Source organism: Hemiscyllium ocellatum, chromosome 17 (genome assembly GCF_020745735.1).
Source record: "Hemiscyllium ocellatum isolate sHemOce1 chromosome 17, sHemOce1.pat.X.cur, whole genome shotgun sequence".
In the NCBI taxonomy this organism is placed as follows: Eukaryota; Metazoa; Chordata; class Chondrichthyes; order Orectolobiformes; family Hemiscylliidae; genus Hemiscyllium; species Hemiscyllium ocellatum.
This window is the reverse complement of record NC_083417.1, coordinates 74,593,904-74,605,218: the sequence shown is the minus strand read 5'-3', so window position 1 is coordinate 74,605,218 and position 11,315 is coordinate 74,593,904. Positions and strand designations below refer to the sequence as shown.

Genomic DNA, 11,315 nt, shown 5'->3' with positions numbered 1-11,315 from the left:
TGGGAAGCATGAATGCAGTGGCTTAGGAAATCAGGCTGAAACTATAAGCAAAGATAGTCATGAGTTGGAGATGCCAGTGTTGGACTGGGGTGTACAAAGTTCAACATCACACAACACCAGATTATAGTTCAACAGGTTTATTTGAAAGCACTAGCTTTTGGAGCACTGCTCCTTCATCAGGTGATTGTAGAGTATAAGGTCGTGAGACACAGAATTTATAGCAAAAGTTTACAGTGCAATGTAACTGAAATTATGTATTGAAAGTATATAATATTTCAAATATAGCACACTGTAAACTTTTGCTATAAATACTGTGTCTTACAATCTTATTCTCCACAACCATCTGATGTAGGAGAAGTGCTCCGAAAGCTAGTGCTTCCAAATAATCATGTTGGACTCGAACCTGGTGTTTTGTGATTTTTAACTTTATAAACAAAGGGTTCAGGTTATCAGAAACTGCAGCAGGACCTTGATCATCTGGGGAAGTGGGCCAAGAAACGGCAAATGGAGTGTAATGTAGATAAGGGTGAGGTCTTTCACTTTGGTAAGTCAAATCAATTTAGGTATTTCATGGTGGAAGTTAGGGCCTTAAGGAGTGCAGTGGAGCAGAGGGACCTTGGAATTCAGAGTTCCTTGAAAGTGGAGTCAGAGATAGGCAGGACAGGGAAGGAGACACATTGGCCTTCATCAGTCAGGGCACTGAGTATAGAAGCTGAGAAGTCCTGCTGTAGTGGTGGCACAGTGGTTAGCACTGCTGCTTCACAGGGCCAGAGACCCAGGTTCATTTCCTGCCTCAGGTGACATCTGTGTGGAGTTTGCACGTTCTCCCCGTGTCTGTGTGGGCTTCCTCCGGGTGATCCGGTTTCTTCCCACAGTCCAAGGATGTGTGGGTTTGGCGAATTGGCCGTGCTAAATTGCCTGTAGTGTTAGGTAAATGTATGGTGGGTGTGGACTTGTTGGGCTGAAGGGCCTGTTTCCACACTGTAAGTAATCTAATCTAGTTATAGAGGGCGTTGGCGAGGCTGCACTAAGAGTATTGTGTTCAATTTTGATCGCCTTGCTATAGGAAGCATGTTATTGAACTGGAACGAGTGCAGAAGAAATTCACAAGGATGTTGCTAGGTCTCAAATGTCTGTGTTGTAGGGAGAGGTTGGACAAACTAGGACTTTTTTCTTCAGAGTATTGGAGACTGAGAGGGGTCCTTACATAAGATTATAAGATCATGAGAGGCATGGATAGAGTGAATGCACTCAGTCTTTTTCCCAGGGTTGGGGATTCGAGGATTAGAGAGCATCAGTTTAAGGTGAGAGGGGAAAGAATAAAAGGGAACCTGGAGGGGCAACGTTTTTACACACAATGTGTACGCATATGGAATGAGCTGCCAGCGGAAGTGGTTGAGGTGGGTACATTAACAACATTTAAAAGGCATTTGGACAAATACATGGATAGGAAAGATTTAGAAGGATGTGGGCCAAGTGCAGCGCAATGAGTTTAGCTTGGATAAACATTTTGGTCGGCACGGACCAGTTTGGGCCAAAGGGCGGGTCTCTGTGCTGTAGGACTCTATGATTCTATGACCCTATGATGTCCCAGTCATGAATAGTGGTGAACAATTAAACAACTCACTGGAGGAGGAAGCTCCACAAATACCCCATTCTCAATAATGAAGAACCCTGTACATCAGTGCAAAAGGTAAGGCTGAAGCATTTACAACAATCTTCAGCCTGAAGTACTGAGTGGGTGATCAATCTCAGCCTCCAACATCACAAATGCCAGTTTTCAGCCAGTTAGATTCAGTCTGCATGATATCAAAAAACAGTACTGAAGTGTTCCAAAGCCTGTCACTCCCCTGGCTAAGTTGTTCCAACATCTTCCTGACAATGTGTGAAATTACCCAGGCCTTTCCAGTCCACAGTGTTGGGGAATAGATAGAAATTTTGTTTAATTTGATATTTAAGTTGTTTTTTTTAACAGTGGTTCTCTATCCTGATACCCTCCTTTTCTTTATCTTTATGTCATAAACTTCTGTTCTGTAATTGAGGAAATTCTGCAATTTGACCGACCGTTTCAGTAACTTACCATCACATCAACAAGATTTTTAAAAACGCATTTGATTTATTAATCCAGATTTCATTTAGGAATCAGACTGCTACAAGTCATCCCATGAGGTGTAACAATGACTTTTATAATGACCTTCCCTGTGTTAGATAGTTGGGCGACCCTTCTGTAGTTACCACAATTAGTCTGTAAAGACATGGAGGAGAAGACAGGACCATCCTATTGATAACAGGAGACATTCGGGTTTGGCTGAGATGAAGAGGCCAGTTTGTTGTGGATTCAAATGTGTATATGGAAACATAGGAGCAGGAGTATGCCTTCAGCCCTTCAACCCTGTTCCACCATTCAATAAGCTCAAGGCTGATCTGTGGCCTAACTTCCTTTGGTGCTTGAGACTTAATATCTTGGCTGATCAAAAATTGATTTGACAGATTTCTCAGATTTAACATGAACTGAACCAGCATCCCGCTCCCATTTGTGGAAGAGAGTTCCAAAGTTCCACCAGGTTTTGTCCGTAGAAGTGCTTTCTAACAGCTGTCATAAATGGCCCGGCCTGAATTCTCAGACTACGCATCCCAGTTCTGGAATAATTTATCATTATCTACCTTGTCTTTTTCTGTTAATATCTTAAAGACTTCTGAATTGTGGAGAAAATGGCCACATTTGCACAACCTTTCCTCATAAATGAATGGCTGAAGTCAAGTTATTATTCTTGTAAGCCGAACCTGTGGTCCCTCCAAGGCCACTGTAATCTTCCTAAGATGTGTTTCCCAGATATGCTCAAGTGGGGCATAAGCAGGGTATACCCACAGCGTGGGCAAAATGATCTGATTGCATGGATTAAATTTGATGGAGATATATTGAAATGTATGTAAATGCACAAGGTCTATTCTGACCCTTCCCCCAATTCTCAGCCAATCAGCTCAGCTGTCTTAGTCTCTGAACGGAAAACAACCAATGGAAGGTGACAGTGAAAAATGGCAGGAAATTCAACGCTGTTTCTCCTGTGCAGCAAACTGAAAGGTGAAAAATGAAGCTGCTGAGAGACAGGAAAACCAGAGAGACATTTTCTTCAGAAACAACCTTTATTTCATTATCACAGTTTCAATGGATAAATAGCAGGAGGTGGGAATTCAGTAAGGCAATGAGGGAGAGGAAAGAGAAAAATCACAATCATTCCGCGATTACTAATGGAATTAGAGTAGTTCTCAGGGAGTCTGACAGATAGTCCCCACTCCTAGAGACTAACCAAGACCAACCAGCACAGGCTGACCTACCACCGACCTCAGAGATTGGCCCCATTCTCTGTATACACACATTCCCACCTCCAGAGACTGATCCAAATCCCAACCCCAGACTGACCTAATCCCCACCCCTGAAAAAACTCTCACTGTGGTGAGAGTGGGGATTATAGTTGTGCCCACCTAGCCCTCAGGTGGAAGGGAATAGTTGAACAAACCCCACTGAGTGTAGAGACCGAAAGCCTCTGGGATGATTCTGGGATCAGCTGGACAATTGCTGGAATCTTATCCAATGTCAGACTAACTGTTCCCTCAGTCTGTCCCATTGATGTCCAGTCACATTTCTCCTGTTCCATGAACAGTCTTCACTAGTTTGATGATTGGGCAAGACACAGGGAAAGTTAGTTAGTTACCATTCAGAGTCTTTCATGTGAATGAGCACAGCAACAGGAATATTGCAAGTGATCAGGGAATCAGTTTGTGGATCCACCTTCTCCATTCTGCCTGTCCCCCAGTGTAACACCAGTCAGTCCAACACTCCATGTGTTTCCAGTGAATTAAAAGATTGTGCTTTCAGTGGGTTCTTGTCTTCCAATCCCCAGTTTCTTCTGCAGAAATGCCACTGCATCTTGAACCCATTTCTCACTCGCTCTCGTACAAATTCTCATCTTCCTCCTGTTTGTGAAGCTGAAAGAGTGAGATGAGATGATGATTATCAGAGAATCACAGGCACCAGCTCCAACCCTTTCATTTCCTCAGACTGTGATAAAAACACCGTGAAACACTCACATGATGGAGGGGGTGGAGCAGCCAACTGTCCTGGTGAAGTGTACGAGCCATTTATGAGGAATGCGAGTGGTCTTAAAGCTCTCACAGCAATCGACAGTCACAGAGCCAGCTGCAATGTGGAGGAGGAGGAATGGAGACAGTGAAACCTTGAGCACATTCACAGCACATTCTCACACCGCCACCGTATCCTACACGTCTTCATCTAGAAACACTCTGAGTGCACACAGACCATTCAGCCCATCTGCTCCCTGCTACAGTTTCAAACCCTTGCACAGGCCTTGCTCACCCCATCCACATATCTTGCTATTTCTCTCTCATTTATGTGTTTATCCAGCTGCTCTTTAAAACATCTCAATGTTATTCGCAACAACCACTCCTTCCGGATTTATGGCATATTTTCTAGTCAGGTGAAGGATGTTCTCCTCAATTCCCAATGGGATTGTTTCGGGACTGTTTAATTGGATCAATCTGAGTTCTGCTCTCTATCACAAGTGGAAACATCGTCCCCATATCAAACCCCCTGGACACCTGCAAACCCTCCATCAAGTTTCTTATCAGACTTCCATGTACTTGAGGAAAGTCTCCCAACCATTTCCACACAGGGAGGGAGAAATTGACAAGGATTGGACAGACAGAGCAGGAGAGATTAACCCATTGATTCATTCTAGCAAACAGCTGGATGGGCTGAGTGGTCTCTCTCTCGCTCTCTCTCTTTGTTATGTTTCTATTTGGAATCATTGGCCCACATTGAATGGAATGAAAAGGAATCATTGCATTGCATAAGTAGCACAAATAGTCCATAGAAACCAGCAGGGGCTCTGGAACCTCATTCTCAGGTTCTGAGCAAAGATTGGGAAGAAGGAAGCCTCTCTCTTACCTGGAGCGGCAGTCACACCATCCTGGATCAAGCAGATTGCCAGTGCTCCCACCACAACGGCAGCTACACACAGTGCTGTCCTCATCCTGGCCTGGCTCACCTTGGGAGTGTTCAGTGTTGAAGAGGGAGTGTGGCTGATGAGGGAGCTGTCACCTCCTGCTTTATATCCTGGAGAAACTGCACCCAGTCAGCAATATGGCCCCCGCCCCCGAAACTTCCCCAGTGCCCCAGCAATGACAGCTCTCCCTGGAATTGGTCCTCCATGGCTGTTCTCCCTGAAATGGGAAGTTCATGTTGTTCTGTGAGGGGGATTCTTGGAGACAGGAGCACGAGCAGCTGGATCCTCTGAGGTCAGTGTTTCTCAGCAAACTGTCATCTCGATTCTTTCAGCCCAACCCCAACTTCCCTCTCCGGGTGTGAGAGAGAGAGAGAGACAATGAGAGCAATCGAGCTTCCTGATTGACTGAATCCCCCTCCGAGAGGCAGCTCAGAGCAGGAAGTGAGATTAACATCAAAACAACTCACTGCAGGAGGAAAAGGCAGAGACAGCTGTATTTACATAGCACCTTTCCCAATTCAGGACCTCTCAAATCCTTCACAGGCAATGAGGACATTTTCAACAGAAATCAGTGACAATATTGTAGGAGAGACAGCAAGAACTGTGTACACAGCAATACCCCACAAGCTAGACTGTAATCATCACCTGACACTCAATCATTGGCAAGTGCCTATATCAGTTGAGGCTTGGATTCTAAGAGCAGGGAGATTATGCTGGAGCTGTACAGGAGTTTGGTTTGGCTACACCTGGAACATTGTGTACAATTCTGGTCACTAAACTGTAGGTCTGCACTGGAGGGAGTGCAGAGGAGATTCACGATGAAGTTGCCCGGGGTGGAGTATTTCAGCAATGATGAGAGTCTGCACAAGCTTTCTTTGCAGGAGTGGAGTTGAGTGTGGATCTGATGGAGGTGTGTAAAATTATGAGTGGCATTGACAGGGTGAATAGAAAGCAATTTGTATCATCGATAGTCACAGGCAAGGTGCCGGAAGACTGGAGGTTGGCTAATGTGGTGCCACTGTTTAAGAAGGGTGGAAAGGACAAGCCAGGGAAGTATAGACCAGTGAGTCTGTCGTCAGTAGTGGGCAAGTTTTTGCAGGGAATCCTGAGGGACAGGATGTACATGTATTTGGAAAGGCAAGGACTGTTTAGGGATAGTCAACATGGCCTTGTGCGTGGGAAATCATGTCTCACAAACTTCATTGAGTTTTTTGAGGAAGGAACAAAGAGGATTGATGGGGACAGAGCGGTAGATGTGATCCTCCTCTCGCTTTTCTCTCCACCCTTCAGGTCTCTGCCTGTATTTCTGAGGAAGGGCTTTTGCCCGTAAATTCGATTTTAATGCTCCTCGGATGCTGCCTGAACTGCTGTGCTTTTCCAGCACCACTAATCCAGAATTTGGTTTCCAGCATCTGCAGTCATTGTTTTTAACTTTTTATCTATTTGGACTTCACTAAGGCATTCGACAAGGTTCCCCGTGGGAGACTAGTTAGCAAGGTTAGATCTCATGGAATACAGGGAGGACTAGCCATGTGGATACAGAACTGGCTCAAATGTAGAAGACAGAGGGTGTGGTGGAGGGTTGTTTTTCAGACTGGAGGCCTGTGACCAGTGGAGTGCCACAAGGATCGGTGCTGGGCCCTCTACTTTTTGTCATTTACGTAAATGATTTGGATGCGAGCATAAGAGGTACAGTTAGTAAGTTTGCAGGTGACACCAAAATTGGAGGTGTAGTGGAGAGCAAAGAGGGTTACCTCAGATTACAACAGGATCTGGACCAGATGGGCCAATGGGTTGAGAAGTAGCAGTTGGAGTTTAATTCAGATAAATCCGAGGTGGCTGCATTTTGGGAAAGCAAATCTTAGCAGGACATATACACTTAATGGTAAGGTCCTAGGAAGTGTTGCTGAACAAAGAGACCTTTGAAAGTGGAGTCGCAGATAGATAGGATATTGAAGAAGGCGTTTAGTATGCTTTCTTTTATTGGTCAGAGTATTGAGTACAGAAGTTGGGAGGTCATGTTGCGGCTGTACAGGACATTGGTTGGACCACTGTTGGAATATTGTGTGCAATTCTGGTCTCCTTCCTATCAGAAAGATGTTGTGAAACTTGAAAGGGTTCAGAAAAGATTTACAAGGATGTTGCCAGGGTTGGAGGATTTGAGCTATACGGAGAGGCTGAACAGGCTGGGGCTGTTTTCCCTGGAGAGTCGGAGGCTGAGGGGTGACCTTATAGACGTTGACAAAATTATGAAGGGTATGGACAGATTAAATAGACAAAGTCTTTTCCCTGGGGCCAGGGAGTCCAGAACTAGAGGGCATAGGTTTAAGGTGAGAGAGGAAAGATATAAAAGAGACCTACAGGGCAACTTTTTCACACAAAGGGTAGTATGTGTATGGAATGAGCTGCCAGAGGAAGTGGTGAAGGCTGGTACAATTGCAACATTTAAGAGGCATCTGGATGGGTATATGAATAGGAAGGGTTTGGAGGGATATGGGCCGGGTGCTGGCAGGTGGGACTAGATTGGGTTGGGATATCTGGTTGGCATACATGGGTTGGACCGAAGGGTCGTTTCCGTGCTGTACATCTCTATGAGTCTGTGTCTCTATAACTGTTCCTCTTCATCGAAGGGTCAATGATAAGGGGAAATGATTTTAAGGTGGAAGGAATATAAGGAATCATTTTTCACAGAGTGGAAGGTAAGGGACTGCAATGCCCTGCCTGGGAGGATAGTGGAATTGGGAAACCTCACAATCTTTAAAAAGTACTTGGGTGAGCATTTACATTTCATTGTGTTCAGGCAATGGGCCGAATGTGGGGAAAGTGGGATTAATATAGGTGTTAATATAGTTGCTCCTGTCCGAAACGTCGATTTTCCTGCTCCTCGGATGCTGCCTGACGTGCTGTGCTTTTCCAACACCACTCTAATCTAAAAATCACACAACACCATTGTTGTAATCCAACAGGTTTAATTGGAAGCACACTAGCTTTCGGAGCAACGCTCCTTCATCAGGTGATAGTTGGAGCAGCACTCCGAAAGCTAGTGTGCTTCCAATTAAACCTGTTGGACTACAACAATGGTGTTGTGTGATTTTTAACTTTGTACACCCCAGTCCAACACCGGCATCTCCAAATCACTCTAATCGAGACTCTGACCTCCAGAATCTGCAGTCTTCGCGTTTGCCTAGTTAGCATAGTTTTGGAAGCACAGATTTGATGGGCTGAAGGGCTTCTCCTGTACAGTAGGATACTCTGAATCAGTTTTAATGATGTGGATTGAGGCATAAATGTTGTCCAGGAGAGCTGTCTTGCTCTTCTTCGTCATCCACCCAAAGGCTGCTTTCCATCCAGGGGAGATGACAGAGTTTCTCTGTCTCAGTACTTTTTGCCTGTCCCTAGATGCCCTTAATAAATGGGGAGGAGCTGCCTTCTTGAACCGCTGCAGTCTGTGTGCTGTAGGTTGATCCATAATGCCTAAGAAATGGAATTCCAGGATTTTAACCTAGCGACAGTGAAAGAATATTAATATATTTCCAATCAGGATGGCGAGTGGCTTGGAGGGAACGTGCAGGTGGTGGTGTTCCCACATATCTGCTCTTGTCCTTCTGGATGGAAGTGGCCATTGGTTTGGAAGAAGCCATCTAAGGATCTTTGCTGAATTTCTGTACTGCATCTTGTAGATAGTCAGACTCCTGACCTGTGGCTTGTAGATGGTGAACAGTCTTCAGGGAGTCAGGAGCAACATTCCCTTGAAGTTGCATGTGCAGCCACTCTGAGGTTCTGTGAACAGTGATTGGCACACTAATTGCAGCATTGATTGGCAGTCCTGGAAGTCGCTGCCTCACACTGGACTCAAAGTAATGTGTAGCTGTAAAGAAAATCGGCGAGAATGCTGGTCAGATGGTGAGTTACTTGCTGCAGAATTCTGAGCCACTGTACCTGGTCTTGTAACTGCTGTATTTATATGGCTAGTCTAGTTGAGTTTCTGGTTAATATTAACTCCGAAGATGTTAATTGCGGGGGATTCAGTGATGGTAACATCATTGAATGTCAAAGGGCAGCACTTAGATTGTCTCTTATGGTGATTGTCTGGCATTTATGTGGTATGAATGTCATTGCCATATGTCAGCCCAAGCCTGGATATTGTCCCGATCTTGTTGTATTTGAACACGGGTTGTTTCAGTATCTGAGGAGTTGTGAATGGTGCTGAACATTGCACAATCATCAGTGAACATCCCCACTTCTGATCTTCCTGACTAAAGAGCTGAGTGGCTCAGGGAATTCAGGGAGAACCAAAGGAGACAGTCCACACTCTATGACTTTCAATTTCCAAATGTCAAATGCTGCGGGGCATAGGATTTCAGCTTAGAGGGTAAGATTAAAGAGAGATATGCAAAGTACGTTTTTCACACAGAGGGTGATAGGTACCTGGAACGCACTGCCAGGGTAAAATCAGATATGATAGCAATATTTAACAGGCATTTAGTAAGGCACATGACAAGCAGGGAATAGAGGGATATGAACCAGGTGCAGTTAGATAGGATTAGTTTAGAATAGCATCATGGACGGACCAGGTGTGGTGGGCTGAAGGGCCTGGTCTTGTGTTGTATTCTATCTCTCCTCCATACCACTAGTCAAGGTGATCTAGGCTCCAAGACAGTAAGAGATGGCAGGATATTGAGCTGTGGGAGCTCAATATGCAGGCATGTCCTCCACCTGAACATGCCTACGGAGTCAGGAGAGTATAGGGACAGGAGATCTGTCCTGTGATGCTCCAGCCACTGTCCCGAAGCCACATTATAGAGCTCACTAATTCTCTGAGGGACAAAAAACTCACTGTTCAAAACCAGTTGATTCAACCTCTTAAAGATAGTCTGTGTATATGATCTGCTCAGAACCACAGAGGGAGAGAGAGAGAGAGTTGCTGTGATTTCAGAGCTGATGGAAATCTCCCTACATCTATGTTTAATGTCCCTCTCACTCACTGAGTTACCAGAACAACCCTTCAGAGTAGCAGTCACACAGAAATATAGCAATAAAGCAGAAAGAGGAAAGGAATCACTAAAAACTGTGCCTGAAAATCTCAAGTTGCAGCTTTCACTTCCCCACCTGAGGCAGTCAAAGTTTTAGCAATTCCAAGAGTCAAAAGCAGAGCAGCTCCAAGTCAGAAGCCTTCGGCCCAATAAGTCCACACCGACCCGCAACCCACCCATACATTTACCCCTTATTTAACATTATGGGCAATTTTGCATGGCCAATTCACCTGACCCGCACATCTTTGGACGGAAACCGGAGTACCCGGAGGAAACCCACGCAGACACGGGGAGAATGTGCAAACTCCACACAGTCAGTCGCCAGAGTTGGGAACTGAACCCAGGTCTCAGGCGCTGTGAGGCAGCAGCACTAACCACTGTGCCACTGTGCCGCCCACTGCTTCCCTGAGGTTTGTTCTTGTAGCTCAGTGAGTGAGATGGACATTAAATATAGATGAAGGGAGATTTCCATTAGCTCTGAAATCACAGCAACTCTCTCTCTCTCTCTCTCTCTCTCTCTCTCTCTCCCTCTGTGGTTCTGAGCAGATCATATACACAAACTATCTTCAAGAGATTGAATCAGCTGGTTTTGAGCAGTGAGTCCATTCTCCCTCAGAGAGTTAGTGAGCTGTATAACGTGGCCTCAGGACAGTGGCTGGAGCATCACAGCTCAGTGGGTGCCATTACATCCCAGAGCCTGCTGAGGTTCAAGAGGACAACTCATCACCACCATCTCCAGGGCAACCATGGATGGGCAATAAAAGATGGCGCTGCCAACAATGCCTATGTTCTGCAAATGAATAAAAATGTCACAGATTAAATTCAATTCAATCCACTTGAATCAAGAAATGTCTGAAGACACTGGAAACTACATAGTACCCTGCCAACATTACTGAGAACTACCCAAGCCTCTGGTCAATCTGTTTCAGTACAGTAACAACACTGGCATCGTCCAAGCAATGTGCTGAGTTTGGGTTCCTTCAGGGCCACTCAGCTCCTGACCTCATTATAGCCTTGGTTCAGACATGGATAGAAAGGCTGAATTGCAGAGGTGAGGTGAGAATGACTGCCCTTAACATCAAGGTTGCATTCCACCGAGTGCAGCACCAAGGATCCCCGAGCAAAACCGAATCAATGAGAATCAGCGGGCAAACTCTCTGGTGGTTAGAGCCATATGTGGCACATAGGAAGGTGTTTGCTGTTGTTGGAGGTTTGTCATCTCAGCTGCAGGATATCTCTACAGGAGTTCTTCCAGATA

General features: G+C 45.3%; 1 protein-coding gene across 1 annotated transcript; it reads right to left on the bottom strand.

Moving 5' to 3' along the window:
• Positions 1-3,148: 3,148 nt before the first annotated feature.
• LOC132823828 (C-C motif chemokine 3-like 1) lies at positions 3,149-5,362 on the bottom strand. The gene is made up of 3 exons (XM_060837880.1): positions 4,967-5,362; positions 4,090-4,198; positions 3,149-3,987 (listed from the first exon to the last, which is right to left on the bottom strand). The coding sequence occupies exons 1-3, from the start codon at positions 5,049-5,051 to the stop codon at positions 3,858-3,860; spliced, it is 324 nt and encodes a 107-aa protein (XP_060693863.1). The 5' UTR covers positions 5,052-5,362; the 3' UTR covers positions 3,149-3,857.
• Positions 5,363-11,315: the final 5,953 nt, after the last annotated feature.

Bases quoted from the DNA above. Each gene is read 5' to 3' on its own strand.
- LOC132823828 (XM_060837880.1), bottom strand. From the start codon at position 5,051: ATGAGGACAGCACTGTGTGTAGCTGCCGTTGTGGTGGGAGCACTGGCA. The intron at 4,199-4,966 runs GTAAGAGAGAGG...TCCACATTGCAG, and splicing joins TGGTGTGACTGCCGCTCCAG to CTGGCTCTGTGACTGTCGAT. The intron at 3,988-4,089 runs GTGAGTGTTTCA...TCACTCTTTCAG, and splicing joins TGCTCCACCCCCTCCATCAT to CTTCACAAACAGGAGGAAGA.